Source organism: Corticium candelabrum, chromosome 1 (assembly GCF_963422355.1).
Source record: "Corticium candelabrum chromosome 1, ooCorCand1.1, whole genome shotgun sequence".
NCBI lineage: Eukaryota > Metazoa > Porifera > Homoscleromorpha > Homosclerophorida > Plakinidae > Corticium > Corticium candelabrum.
Genome location: NC_085085.1, coordinates 268,566 through 283,565, shown reverse-complemented (window position 1 = coordinate 283,565; position 15,000 = coordinate 268,566). Strand labels below are relative to the sequence as shown.

At 39.9% G+C, this 15,000-nt stretch overlaps 3 protein-coding genes across 12 annotated transcripts in view; 1 reads left to right on the top strand and 2 right to left on the bottom strand.

The window, feature by feature from the left end:
• LOC134191396 (uncharacterized) overlaps nucleotides 1-3,699 on the bottom strand; it is a 4,816-nt gene extending 1,117 nt beyond the window's left edge. The window contains exons 1-6 of one of the 5 annotated variants that reach the window (XM_062660012.1): nucleotides 3,599-3,699; nucleotides 1,349-1,436; nucleotides 1,138-1,157; nucleotides 969-1,070; nucleotides 225-480; nucleotides 44-156 (exon numbers count right to left, since the gene is read on the bottom strand). In XM_062660012.1, the coding sequence (XP_062515996.1) occupies nucleotides 44-76 (33 nt within the window). In that variant the 5' untranslated portion in view covers nucleotides 77-156; nucleotides 225-480; nucleotides 969-1,070; ... (1 more) ...; nucleotides 1,349-1,436; nucleotides 3,599-3,699. Of the gene's footprint in view, nucleotides 1-43; nucleotides 157-224; nucleotides 481-968; nucleotides 1,158-1,348; nucleotides 1,481-2,265; nucleotides 2,354-3,048; nucleotides 3,068-3,598 lie in introns of those variants that run through there. The other 4 variants (XM_062660026.1, XM_062660019.1, XM_062660033.1 and 1 more) reach the window with 4 other exon arrangements.
• A 61-nt stretch (nucleotides 3,700-3,760) lies between these two features.
• Nucleotides 3,761-11,321, top strand: LOC134181599 (collagen triple helix repeat-containing protein 1-like). 2 transcript variants are annotated; one of them, XM_062648876.1, is made up of 7 exons: nucleotides 3,761-3,886; nucleotides 4,193-4,267; nucleotides 4,329-4,417; nucleotides 8,214-8,383; nucleotides 9,991-10,184; nucleotides 10,258-10,707; nucleotides 10,775-11,321. In XM_062648876.1, the coding sequence occupies exons 5-7, from the start codon at nucleotides 10,095-10,097 to the stop codon at nucleotides 11,132-11,134; spliced, it is 900 nt and encodes a 299-aa protein (XP_062504860.1). In that variant the 5' UTR covers nucleotides 3,761-3,886; nucleotides 4,193-4,267; nucleotides 4,329-4,417; nucleotides 8,214-8,383; nucleotides 9,991-10,094; the 3' UTR covers nucleotides 11,135-11,321. The 2 variants fall into 2 exon arrangements, with proteins under 2 accessions (XP_062504860.1, XP_062504853.1); XM_062648869.1 differs by lacking the exons at nucleotides 3,761-3,886; nucleotides 4,193-4,267; nucleotides 4,329-4,417; nucleotides 8,214-8,383 and adding an exon at nucleotides 8,658-9,932.
• A 186-nt stretch (nucleotides 11,322-11,507) lies between these two features.
• The window catches only part of LOC134184758 (uncharacterized), a 7,417-nt gene continuing 3,924 nt past the window's right edge, over nucleotides 11,508-15,000 (bottom strand). For all 5 annotated transcript variants that reach the window (XM_062652504.1, XM_062652516.1, XM_062652521.1 and 2 more), the window contains 8 exons: nucleotides 14,422-14,509; nucleotides 14,088-14,279; nucleotides 13,071-13,331; nucleotides 12,891-13,003; nucleotides 12,637-12,759; nucleotides 12,459-12,579; nucleotides 12,007-12,141; nucleotides 11,508-11,945 (listed from right to left, as the gene is read on the bottom strand). In XM_062652504.1, the coding sequence (XP_062508488.1) occupies nucleotides 11,908-11,945; nucleotides 12,007-12,141; nucleotides 12,459-12,579; nucleotides 12,637-12,759; nucleotides 12,891-13,003; nucleotides 13,071-13,331; nucleotides 14,088-14,151 (855 nt within the window). In that variant the 5' untranslated portion in view covers nucleotides 14,152-14,279; nucleotides 14,422-14,509 and the 3' untranslated portion in view covers nucleotides 11,508-11,907. The remainder of the gene's footprint in view (nucleotides 11,946-12,006; nucleotides 12,142-12,458; nucleotides 12,580-12,636; nucleotides 12,760-12,890; nucleotides 13,004-13,070; nucleotides 13,332-14,087; nucleotides 14,280-14,421; nucleotides 14,510-15,000) is intronic.

Below are 15,000 nucleotides of genomic sequence, written 5' to 3'. Positions count from 1 at the left end.
CTCTCTCACACACACACACACACACACACACACACACACACACCTGTGCAACCACATTAACCAAACTATCAACCATCAGACTATCAAGATCATCAAGTGTGGCTCTTTCTTTGACAGCGAAACAACTGAAACCAAGACGCAACGTTCGTACTGCACCTACAATCAACACAAACAACCCTCCAATCTCACAGCAAACCAATGCAACGCACGAGAGTGAAACTGACTGTAGACTGAAACGTAAACATGTGATGACTTCGTCGACACAGGATTGTATGCAGTCACCGAGATGAGAAACTTTCCAGTCAATCCGAACACGTGATGTATGGTGCGATTTCGTGTCAGTGTGAACGATGCGTCGTCGTTTCCAAACTTCCATTCATAATGTATTGGTGCGAGTGTGGCCTGTTGGCTGGCAGATGAAAGTGACGTCGATTGGTAAAACGGCGTGAAAAGGGATAATATTCAAGGTTGATATGACGCCTGTGTAGATCAGAGAAATAGTGAAATGTTAATTAATGTTATAGACTGAAAAACAGATGATGGACAGACAGATGGATATACGTACATACAGTTAGACGGACGTGTCACAAAGACAACCATAAAACAGTTAAACAGACAGACACAAAATGGACAGACACAGACTGACAAACAGACATGATAGAAACAAACGGACATACATGTAGACAGACAACAGACAGATAAACATGAAAACAAATGGACAGACACATAGACAGATAGACATGCCACAAACAATCGAACAGACATGTAGACAGACAGACATGACAGAAACAAATGGACAGACACATAGACAAACAGGCAGACACATACACATAGCAGGACAAACAGACAAACAGACAGACAGACAGACAAACATGACAGAAACAAATTGACACACACACACACACACACACACACACACACACACACACACACACACACACACACACAGCTGTTAATAGCAAACATACCGTAGACTGTCACCACTAGTTGCACGGTCGACAACCCAACACTATTGCTGGCATTCACCGTCACGTTGTAGCTACCAGCTGTCGAGTACAAGTGATTCTTAACTACAGAAAGTTATCAACATGAAGAGTTGAGACGAGTTGAGATTTGTCACCAAACAACCACACGTACTTGATATCTCAAAAGAAACCCTGAAACAGAAAACACAGAAATACACAAAAATACACAAAAATACAAAAAATACACAAAAATACACAAAAATATACAAAAATACACAAAAATACACACAAAATCATTGACACTTAGAATCACTACAGACAGTCGGACGTTACAAATACAAACCATCCACACTTGTTTTTCTAATGAATGAGACAATCCTCACCTTTTTTGTCTCAATGTAAAATGTACTTGTCGTCCGATGGCAACTCCACTGCCTTCAATATCAGACTCCAACATCAACTCGCCAGGAGCTTCACACAACAAATACTTTAAGTTAATACATATTTTAATTTTAATTTTTATTTTTTGTTATATATGTATAGATGTATATATAAATAGAAAATAACAAAAAACAAAAATAAAAATAAAATTAAATTAAATATATACATATACACAACATCCAAACAAGAGCCCCAGATGGTTATTTTATGAAAAAATTTGGCAAATTTAAGTACAACAAAGATGCAGCTACGACTGTAGACTGAGAATGCATGTCGAACACTCAGACTGAAGCTCACACCTATGCCGTTCATGCACCAGTTTACACTAGATTGAAAGGCAAATAATTAATTGAGAATCAATTACGGCCAAACATGATGTAGCCTACCTACGCATGACTTTAGAATCACTGTCTTAGGGAGGCGTTTATGCAAGTAAGTTGGTACATGCAATTGCAATTGTAAAAGAGAAGACTATGAACGGTATGTATGCATATACAGAGGATGGCAGACAGACAGACAGACAGACAAACAGACAGATTGACAGAAAGATAGACAAACAGACAGACAGATTGACAGACAAACAGACAGGCAGATTGACAGGGAAACAGACAAACAGGCAGACAGACAAACAGATTGACATACAGACAGATTGTAAATAAATAAATAATTAAAACAGACATATTCATAATCATTGATTTCAACAAGCACATTGCCACCATTCAACCACCCCAGGACTGTTAATCAAATGGACTCTTTTGGACATTTACAATACTTATTAGAGTATGAAACGTTAAATGCTCTCTACTCATTGCAACACATTTCTCTTGTTTTGTCACCCATTGACTCGTGTTTACTACACCTTTTTTGAAAGTTTTAGCATCTCTTTGATTTTGTTGGCGACTTCGTCTTTCTTAAGAGGTTCAAGGTCAAGGCAGAAACTCAGACCTTCATGCTGCCACTTGATCATTACTTGACATACACATGCAGGCGTTTTACAGTTGGGGAACCCAAACCCAAACCAGATGTTGATGTCTGGACTATAATGCCTCAGCCATCTGAGGCGCTCTGTGGCAACCAGCCCCATTTTCCAAGAGTATCGTCACATAAACCAGAGTCCATCTCAATGAGAAGTATGGGTACCTCTTTTCCACCATCATCCTTGAAAACGGAGACGTCAGGTAAAATCTTCTCTGCCATGAATGTTTCAGTAAGCTGCTCTAGGAGATCTACTTTGCGGTCAGTCTCAACCACAAAGATTTCTTTCTTAATTTTGTTATCAATTAACGTTACTAGCAGCATCGCAATTGCTTTATGGCTGCTCTTTCATGTTTCAGTAGCATCACCACCCACGGCCTCAACATTAGCCACTGCAGAGAGCTTGTACCGTTCTTCTTGAAAGCGCTCTTCCCATTCCGTAGAAGACAACCAGTCAGAAAATTCCCAACGGAAGTCAAAAGGGGAGGGGCTGGCTGTGCAAGACTAGTAAACCTGAAGGAAATTGCTCCGACGTACTACTACAGGAACGGGAATGCGCGCGTGTCTTCTCTGGTGCCTTTCTCATATGTCGTGTACTGGAACGCCAAAAATTTCTAACACAAAGACTGCTGAGTGCATGTTGTGATACATATCATGCTCTACTTACATCGCCATGACTCCCTGCTGCGTTTGATGCACGCGTACACAACACATCACTGCACACGTATAGTCTCTCATTGCCAGACCTTATTACGCAGGCATGTGACGTCGCTACGGGAAGTCCTTTGAGGTATGGGCGTGGTTGCTCGTCTATTTTTTTAGTCTAATACCATTACCATCTTGAAATAGCTTGCTGTTGAACGACAAGGCGCTCTCGATTGTTCTTGTTGCACATGACCCGGAAATGGGTGGAAACCAGAGTATTATCGCACTATCATGATGACATACGAAACTCGGAGCGTTTGTCGTTCAACAGCAAGCTAGTAAATGGTAAATGTGGATAAAGGCACGATTTCAACTTTGCGTGGGTGTGTCTGCGCGTGCGCGTTAATTTGTGGGAGCAGGCACCTTAATTAAATTAAATTAAATTAAATTAAATTAAAAAATACACAAAAATCGTTAAGACTGATACCGACAATCAGCTAGAAATCACAAATACAAACCATCCACATCAACACAACACTCGTTCTTCAATCAACAAACGAGACAATCCTCACACTTTTTCTCTACATCTCAATCTACTTGTCGCTCGACGGCAACTCCACTGCCTTGCAATATCAGACCGACAGCAAGCATGTCAGTGAACACAATAGAAATCACACAAACTGCAAACAAATATTTGGATTGGTATTGTATCCGGGCTACTTTTAGTAGCCCCGGATGCGATTGATTGAATATGATTTCTCTACCTTTCCTTTGAATTTCTATCATATTCAAATGTTTTTACACTTTTTACTGATATTGTACAACAACATTTAACGTTACAACGTCAGTCGGATAAAGTTGTGAGTATTGTAGGTGTTTTTGTAGTAAAAATTAAAGTTTTGTGTTATAACTCCCTTCTATTGGGATGCTGGTGTATGTGAGGTAATACAGTAAATGTGCACTCGGCTGTGCATTTGTACAAGGCAATAGAAGAGCAGCCGACATGACAGCAATCTAATTGTTTGTGTGACATTTACATTTTGATAGTTTTTGTACAAAATGTGTAGATGGTGAATTGAGGTGTGGGTGTGTCAGTGTTGTGTGTTGTGATGTTTGAGTGCAAGTGATCATATTACAATTTCAATAATAGACAATAAATATGTTAGGAAAGAAGATGTCGGCAGAAGTCACATACACGAGGTGGCAATGAAAGATGTAAATGTGATTGATGAGTATTGCAGGTAAGAGGCAGTAGGCATTACACATTGAAGTGTTAACGTGTAGACATCGATTTTTGTTCAGACATTGCGACTGCTGTTCAAAGTGTGCGAGTGTGATAGAGTGCTGCAATGCTTTAATGTGTGATGTGAAGACACGAGACACACTGAATAGTGAGTATTAATAAATGTTGATATTTATTGTGTAATGAAATTAAAACTTTTATGGATGGATGTTGATGAATTATTTTGGCACTAAATTGAATTATTTTATTAATTGTTTTTAAGTGACTGTTCGGTGACAGTAAGCCTATTTGGTGACAGTAAGCAGCATAACATAATTTGAAATCTTTATTTTGTAGATTTAAGTATTAGTTTATAAATATGGTCACGTGACTTGCTCAATTAATTAAATCCATGTTGGAAGGGTCACATGACATTTTGGTTTGTATTTGGTCAGAGAGTTAGAAAATATTTTAGTTTGAGATTGCAAGCTAATTGGGAATACTAGAAGGCAAAGAAGACAAATGTATGAATAATTAAGTTACATCTGTTTCTTTAAAGTTACATTCACTAGTCAGGTTATCTCAAGTCAAAAGTATTTAGTGATAAAGTGTGCATTAACTTTTGTATTAACTTTTCTTCGTATGGTTTGTGCAAAGTGTGTATAGATAGAATATTTAGTGGTGGGTGTGACAGCTTTGTGTAGGGAAATTTTCAGTTGTGTGTGTGTGTGTGAGTGTGTGTGTGTGTGTGTGTGTGTGTGTGTGTGTGTGTGTGTGTGTGTGTGTGTGTGTGTGTGTGTGTGTAGAATGTCACATTTATATTTTACTTTGGGTGGTCACACCTCAGTAGGCATTCTATGCTGGTGTTCTTAGCTGTGAGTAGTTGGCCCAGTTTCAGGAGATTGTCAGCATCGGCGTAGTTCTCCTGAATAACTTACAGGGTTTTAGTCTCTGTGCTGGGTGTGTCACATGATTTGGGTACATCCCTTTTTCAATTAATAAAAGTTTTGTGCTACATATACAGTCTTGCATGGCCAAGGACCTGAAGTTGAGCGACCAAATCTAAGAATGTCTTACTTGACAAGTCTGCTCCTAGGGCAGGTATTGATTAATTAATAAGTATATAATGATTGAACACACTGAACTACTCTTATGGTTTTCTCGTACCGGTATATTTATCTGTCAGTGATGTATATACACAATCTCAAACTGTTGCTGGATCAGGTGTCCACAGTGTTGTCAATGCTTCTGCAAGTCCTCATGTGAGGCTGGCTGGTCTGACGGTAAATTAATATGACTGCATTTGTTCATCACTGATGCGACTGCTTGAGAGAAAGCTGGCGCTGCTAACAAACAAATCAGATTCTTGCACCAGCTAGTAGTCAGGTGGTGTGTCTGGTGTCTAACTTTGAGTCTGTGTTAGTGATGGTGGTGCAGCATCGGCATACTGGACAGATCTCGGCAGATACACAGTAGTCCTGGATTCACTCCCACAATGAATTACCAGATCATGTGGGAGTTACCTGAGGGGTCAGAAAAATATGGCTGGGGTCTCATGCAGCCATGCCTGGTACTTACATGATTTGCTTTATACGACAGACTCAGGGTACCATGCTTGTATCTTGGTTATTGATTTTACAAGCCAAAGGTTACATCATATGCTAGTGAAGCTTGTGGCTCTGGTCACCTCATATGCTAGTGAAGCAAAGTTTTCTTTGTTGTCTACCAATGCAAACTAATTACGTATGTAATCTTGATTTCTTGTCATGTGCTGCACATGACACATGTGCATCTGCTTCCCAGTAATCGCTTTCCTATCACTGTACACGTCTGCTACATTGGAACGCCTTTTCACCTTCTTAGACACACTTGAGACACGAGATCTCTTATCTTCATGGACAATGATAATCATATCAGTCAATCTTGACTTGCATTGGAAGCGGTTGCATAGGTAGAGTACAAATTCTTTATTGTATGTGCACATGGAAACAGTTGTTTTATTTCTTATATTTGTTTGCGTTCTGTTGTCATGTCTTCTTTGTAACTTGATGGTTTGCATGCCTGATCAGGACCTTTGTGATACATTTTGTGTTATTTGTGACACGTCTTAGTTGTTAATTGTTTTTGTTTGGGTGATACAATAGCACTGCTCTCTTCTCTGTGTTTGCTCCTTTTTGTTTAGCTTTAATGGAACCTAGCTGTCCAAAAGGCTGTAGACTATAGTCAGTTTACGTAATTATAACTCACAAAAAGGACCCTCTGTTGTTCCTTTGTTGTTCTGCCTGCTTGTTTGCAACAGTTGCATCAATGTTTGGATGGAGAAGATCCAGTCGAGTTCTAGTGTGATTTTTGAGAACAGGTGAGCAGATGGCACTTAATTCTGTCATAGCAGTCGGTGTTCTGGCTGCCAACTTAGGATCAAAGGACATGTATCAACATGGCAACTAGCTGAGCGGAGGCTTTGCGTCCAGGTTGCTAGAGAGAGAGACAAACCCGCCCAGGCTGGAAAGAGAGGAGTCAAAGTTTTGTGGCACTCTTAGAGTGCACACGTGATCATTGACATAGCACACCACACACTATTGATCGCGATCTCAAGCAATCCATTTTGTCCAATCAACCTACTTCACCATTGTTGATGGTTGGTAGTGTGGGCTTTCTATTTGTTTTATTTTGTTTGATTATATAGAACGTTTCAAATACGTTTGAAGTAAACTGCAGTTTGTTGTCTAGAATGATTTGTTTGGGTAACCCATATTGATAAGCAAACAATTAAGTCCCTCAGCACTGCAATAGATTTTTGTCTGTTGGAATATCCTCGATCTATTTTGACTGAGCTTCTGCTATCATGAGTAGCACTTGTCCATCTATGGGTGTCATAAATTTGTATGTTTTCTTTCTCACACTTTCTGTGGTTGTGCTCACGGGATGTAGCTGCATCTGAATAGTAGCATTCAGTCAAGTTAAATGACATGCAGTACACTCTTTCACTACTCATTCAATAGATATACATTGATTTATGACCAATACACATGATTCTTGCTCACTTTTTGACGATTCCAGGGTGAGTGCTGTATAACGTCTGAAATCTTCTTGTATATGTGTGAATCACCGACCTTACACGTACCCCACAAAAGGCAATGTTTTTATAGACTCACAACTCTGCAAACTTGCATCATGCAAAGAGAGATGTCCAACTGTAAACATTTGTCACTTAACAATGACTGCATAAATATTGGCAACAGGGTGACTGTTGGTGCTAAAGTAGCCAAGATGTTGAGTTGCTTTCTTCATAAAGAGATGACAAATGACGTTTGTTGAACAGATACAAAGAACAAGTCAATACCTGGCTGTCAAATACAGCTGTACCCAGCTAATAAACAGACAATGTACTGTAATGCAGCAAGTCTGTTGGAATACAAACGAAAGACGACTAACAACTTTGTCTCCAAGTTTTTGATCAGTTGTCACCAGATGCTTGTATTTGTTGACTGATCGAATCACCAAACTCTTTAATACCTGCAGTTATGTCTATTGGTGTGTTTCTATGAGTGTTAAGTAATAAAAGTTGTTTAAACCATTCTGGGTTCATGTTCGTGTGCAGATATGACTCAAGCCATCTGAAGGTGTAAATACTTCTCACCTGTTGTTGGTGTATATCAGACAGTGTATCAACAAATACAACACACAATAAGGAAATTGCAACCTTAGAATGACACTAAAATGTTTTCATGTCTGCTCGCTTGATGTAGCTGTAGAGAGCAGGTAGAGTAGGTAAAGAAGGAATGCAGCAGATAGACTAACTTACAGTAAACGTTTGATCATGACAGTGTTACCAAGGTGTGACTAATCAATGTTGACTGATCAACACATTTTACATTTTGAGTCAATGTGCAGTAGTTGATATTTTTGTTGTTGTCATTGATTGTATGTTGTCTACTTGACTGTTTACATTCTTATTATTTCAGGTAAAATGATGTTATGAACATTAGCACAAGTGCAAACTTTTATGGATTACAACTGACATCATGCAGTCGACTCTTGACCAACAATAAGTTGTGTGGGATGTAATCACGGCTGCAATACGAACAGAAGTTAGTGACACTGAAACTCATTTTGGGAATGGCTCAGCTATCAAGTATGATTGTCTAACAAGTATTGATGTAATAATAGTTGGGTGTTTGGGTAATACGTGAGTTAACAATGTAGTGTATTGATGTGATTATATAGGATGTGGTGTGTGTGTGTGTGTGTGTGTGTGTGTGTGTGTGTGTGTGTTGTGTGTGTGTGTGTGTGTGTGTGTGTGTGTGTGTGTGTGTGTGTGTGTGTGTGTGTGTGTGTGTGTGTGTGTGTGTGTGTGTGTGTGTGTGTGTGTGTGTGTGTGTGTGTGTGTGTGTGTGTGTGTGTGTGTGTGTGTGTGTGTGTGTGTGTGTGTGTGTGTGTGTGTGTGTGTGGTGCTGTAGCTCAATTGGTTAGAGGGTGAACATCTGGGATCTTGGAGGGTTGCAGGTTCAAGCCACAGTGATGGCGAGCTATGGCATAATTTCCTTAAGCAAGAAACTTACACACAATTGCTTCTCTCGACTCAGCAGTATAAATGAGTACTTGGTCATTGACTGGGGTGGACATGACCGCTGGCTTGGCAGTAACATCATGCGGCAGACGGGTACTTGTGGGCTTTGGTGTCCAGTCCCAGAGCTGCGCAATTGTCTTTGACACCTGGATGACTCCTGCCAAGCTCCAGGTGGATTGTAGCACTGACCCTAAGCCTTCACGTAGTGCATGGAGGCCCTGTCTCTAGAGGCAGGGGAGCTATCTCTGCAACTGACGTTAAGGTTGACGTTGAATAACGTGGAGGGCTTGACATTTGTCCATTTGTTTATTTTTATTTGTGTTCCTGTAAAATGCAGAAGGCTTTGGACGCAGTGGTTGTTGATGGTGGCTCTATTGAGATTGTTGATAACTTTGTCTACCTCGGTAGCTGCATTACAGCAGACAGTGACTTACAAGAAGAATCGTCACTCTGCATTGCCAAAACTTGTAAAGCCTTGGATGCCTACGTCAGCCAATCTTGAAGAACAAACATTTCCCAATAGCTACGAAAAGAACTGTTTATCAAGCTGTCATTCTACCCACTTTGTTATATACGGAGCAGCGACATGGACTGCCAAGTCTAACAACATCAGACGTCTAGATTCATTTCATAATCGATGTATTCGGACCATTCTCAGTGTCAACAGACATCAACAATGGCAGGAGCATATTACATAAAGGATGGAGTGATGCAGTGTCAAATGACTTGAAAACCATGAATGTGTTCGAGGCATGAGGGCGGGGTAAAGGTCTGGCTACGCGAGACTAGGACTGTCTATACTATAACATAGTGGATTAGAGTACAAGTCACTGCTGTTGCACTTTTGCGTACAAGAAGTCGTAGAATTATTATAGTTTGATCATGTATGCAGTGATGTTCTGTACATGGCTGCATGTGTTTCTGGTGAGACACGGCCTTCAGTGAGTTAATAAGTTTTGCACACATTAGCATATTTGCAGTGGTGGGTGACAATGTGAGAGATCAATGCAAATAGGGTGTTGTAGAAAATGATGTGCTGATTATGAAAATGACAATATGAACTTGTAGGCAGGAAATGAGAAAGGGGAGGGGCTGGATATGAAAAAATATTGAGGTCATCATTTGTAGATGATTTTGGAAACATTAGATTAGGTGGAAATGTTCTATTTCAGACTAGATTGTATACCTGCCCCGGATGTGAGGGTGTGTGAGGAGGAGTATATAAGAGCAAGCTCACCAGCTCACTTCATCAGTATCGAGGATATCGGTCATCATCATGTTTTCATTTTTTGTGACAGTTCTTGTGCTCATTCAAGTCATTGCTCCTTCTGGTGGTCAAAGTGTGCCAGATGAGAGAAATCAGCAGGTTATGATGATTCATTAAGTAGTAATTAAAATTAATGTGACACTAAACTTGTGTGAGTTTGTTGACTGACTAGATATGCCTGCCTGCTAATGTTCTGGGAGTACCTGGACAAGATGGAATGAAAGGAGGAAAAGGAATGAAGGGAGAGAAAGGATTAGTTGGAGATGTCGGCAGTAAAGGTAATGCTGGGAAGATAGGTCCACAAGGAATAAAAGGAGAAGAAGGTAGAAGAGGAGAAACAGGAAGTAAGGGAGAAAAGGGATTAGTTGGAGATGCTGGTACACAAGGAACAAATGGAGAAGAAGGAAGGAAAGGAGAGAAAGGAATAAAGGGAGAGAGAGGATTAGTTGGAAATGTTGGTGGTAAAGGTAATGCTGGGAAAATAGGTCCACAAGGTCCACAAGGTGCACGAGGGATAAAAGGAGAAACAGGAAGGAAGGGAGAGAAAGGAGAAGCTATGACACTCAACTGGAAACAGTGTGTGTGGAATAGAGTGGATGTGAAGGACATCGGTCTGGTTCAGGTTATTCCAACTCGATTTGTGATTACAATTATCAACGTGTGACTTGTTTCTGCTTTCTTTTCAACAGAACTGTAATTTTAGGAAACATGACAGCAATTCAGCTATACATGTTGCATATGCAGGAAATCTCAGGGTTAGATGCTCCAGTGGTCAGTGCTGTTCTCGATGGTATTTTACATTCAACGGTAACGAGTGCAGTGGACCTATGACTATTGAGGGAATTGTGTATGGTTATCCAGCTAATGACAATCCTCATCGTCACAGACAGATTGAGGGATACTGTGAGAACATTCCAGCAGGTCAAGTCACAATTGGATTCAACATTGGAAACTGTAACAAATGGAGATCAAGTACGTATGATGGCGATACAGGATGGATATCAGTATCTCGCATTATGATTGCAGAAGTTCCTCCATCACAAAAGTAACTGAATGAGAGAGAAATTAGAACTTGTGTTCAGTATAGTTTGCAGTACGTACAGTACGAGGTAGCTGAAGTAGGAGGCTGGATGGTGTGTGTGCATGTCTCTCTTTGGCGTATGTGAGTGTTTGTATGATTAATTCAATGTGTAGCTGCAACTAACAATTGATATCATCTGTCAAAGTTACAGAACAAACGGCTGCCTACAGACCATCCCAGCATACATTATCTGACAGCAAGCATGTCGGTGGGCTAAATAATCGATTTACAGACTGCAAACAAATTTAAATTTTTTAAAATTTGATATTGATATTGTATCCGAGATATTTATCTATTTAGCCCGGATGCTTTTGATTGAATAAAATTTCATCTTTTCTTTAAACTTTTATCATATTCAGGTGTTACTACACATTTGACTGTCAGTGCACAACAACAGTTTATGTTATAATGTCACTCCAGCTAAGTTATGAGTTTTGCTTTTCTAAGTTTGTGTTAATTAATTAATCATGTTTGAACAGCAACACACAGTGAGCACATACAGAAGATCTAACTCTAAACAGCTAACCCAGCAGATACATACAATAATCCTTATGGACACACTCATTGCATTTCTAGTAAATGTAACAGTTATTTACACGTCATTCAGCAGTTTATCATCGTCTTCATCATCATCATCATTGTTTGTTGCTTTCGTATCATCGTGGCTCCTTGCAAGTGCAAGAGGAGAGTCGTCGTCGCTGTCATCTTCATCTAATGTAAGGTGAACATTCCTGTCTTGATTCAATCTAAAGTATGAGTTCTCAAGTCTTGAGTAACGTCTACACAATGGAGATAGTCCATCAATACAAAGACAAATGGTCACGTGATCGGCCGACTCACTGTCTGTACCACATGCCAAATATGATGGATATGATGATGATGAGTAGAGCCAATATGGTGATGATGATGATACCATGGTTTTACCATCAACACTATTGACATGTTTGGCAGATGATGGTTGGATACGAGGATTTACTGCAAATAATGGAAAAGTGATTGTTACTTGATACAAAATGATAGAAACCGGCAAGGCAGATACACACACACACACACACACACACACACACACACACACACACACACACACACACACACACACACACACACACACACACACACACACACACACATTGTGACACACACACACACACACACACACACACACACACACACACACACACACACACACACACACACACACACACACACACACACACACACACACACACACACACACACAAATGGTGGACAAAAACAAGCAAAGCTATAAATATTGGCTGCAGTCTTCATACCAATCACTTCTTGTGATGAAATTGCTTCAATCAGTGAACTTCCTTCGATTTGTGAACTTTGTGGTGTCAACACCACAGTGATTTCGTGTGCATCCACAGCATATTTCACCCACTGCAAGATCTACAGAAACAAGACGCTGAGGTCATTACCATCTACAAGCTGCCGTGGATATTGTACTGTTTCAATGTCACTCTCTTCATCCTTGTTGTTGGCGACTACAGATAAATCGACTTCAACTTGATCTGATGCAGGAGGGTAGACCACAAATGCTTCAAATCGACTCGTATCATATCCAGTCACCTACAGATACGTTACAGCATGCTCACAATACATTAAATTACAAACACCAAAACTCAGTCACACACACACACACACACACACACACACACACACACACACACACACACACACACACACACACACACACAAACCTGTGCAACCACATTAACCAAACTATCAGCCATCAGACTATCGAAATCATCAAGCGTAGCTCTTTCCATGACAGCGGAACGACTGAAACCGAGACGCAACGTCCGTACTGCACCTACAATCAACACAAACAACCCTCCAATCTCACAGCAAACGACGCAACGCACAAGAGTGAAACTGACTGTAGACTGAAACGTAAACATGTGATGACTTCGTCCACACGGGATTGTATGCAGTCACCAAGATGAGAAACTTTCCAGTCGATCCGAACACGTGATGTATGGTGTGATTTCGTGTCAGTGTGAACGATGCGTCGTCGTTTCCAAACTTCCATTCGTAATGTATTGGTGCGAGTGTGTTGCCTGTTGGCTGGCAGATGAAAGTGACGTTGTTGGTTGGTAAAACGGCGTGAGGAGGGATAATATTCAAGGTTGATATGACGTCTGTGTAGATCAGAGAAATAGTGAAATGTTAATTAATGTTATAGACTGAAAAACAGATGATGGACAGACAGATGGATATACGTACATACAGTTAGACGGACGTGTCATGCAGAAGGACAACCATAAAACAGTTAAACAGACAGACACAAATATGACAGAAACAAATGGACATACACATAGACAGACAAACAAACATGACGTAAAGAAATGGACAGACACATAAACAGAAAGACAGACAGACAGGTAAACATGACAGAAAGAAACAGACAGACACATAAGACAGACAGATAAACATGACAGACACATAGATAGACACATAAACATGACATAAAGAAATGGACAGACACATAGACAGACAGACGAACAGACAAACAGACATGACCGAAACAAATGGACAGACACATAGACAAATAGACAGACAGACACAGAGGGACAAACATGACAGAAACAAAATTGACAGACACAGACAGACAGACAGACAGACAGACAGACAGACAGACAGACAGACAGACAGACAAACATGACAGAAACAAACAGACAGACATGTAAACAGACAACAGACAGATAAACATGAAAACAAATGAACAGACACATAGACAGATAAACATGACAGAAACAATCAGACAAACATGTAGACAGACAGACATGACAGAAACAACAGACAGACACATTGACTGACAAACAGACAGACAGACAAACATGACAGAAACAATGGACACACACACACACACACACAGCTGTTAATAGCAAACATACCGTAGACTCTCACCACTAGTTGCACGGTCGACAACCCAACACTATTGCTGGCATTCATCGTCATGTTGTAGCTACCAGCTGTCGAGTACGAGTGATTCTTAACTACAGGGAAGTTATCGACATGAAGAGTTGAGACGAGTTGAGATTTGTCACCAATACTACCACACGTACTTGATACCTCGAAAGAAAACCCTGAAACAGAAAACACAAAAATACACAAAAATACACAGAAATACACAAAAGATCGTTGACACTTAGGTTCACTACAGACAATTGAACGTCACAAATACAAACCATCCACACTTGTTTTTCTAATGAATGAGACAATCCTCACCTTTTTTGTCTCAATGTAAAATGTACTTGTCGTCCGATGGCAACTCCACTGCCTTCAATATCAGACTCCAACGTCAACTCGCCACGAGCTTCACACAACAAATACTTTAAGTTAATACATATTTTAATTTTAATTTTTTTTGTTTTGTTATATATGTATAGATGTATATATAAATAGAAAATAACAATAAAAAATAAAAATAAAATTAAATTAAATATATACATATACACAACATCCAAAAAAGAGCCCCAGATGGTTATTTTATGATAAACTTTGGCAAATTTAAGTACAACAAAGATGCAGCTACGACTGTAGACTGAGAATGCATGTCAAACACTCAGACTGAAGCTCACACCTATGCCGTTCATGCACCAGTTTACACTCAATTGAAAGGCAAATAATTAATTGAGAATCAATTACGGCCAAACATGATGTAGCCTACCTACGCATGACTTTAGAATCACTGTCTTAGGGAGGCGTTTATTCAAATAAGTTGGTACATGCAATTGCAATTGTACAAGAGAAGACTATGAATGGTATGTATGCATATACAGAGGATGGCAGACAGACAGACAGACA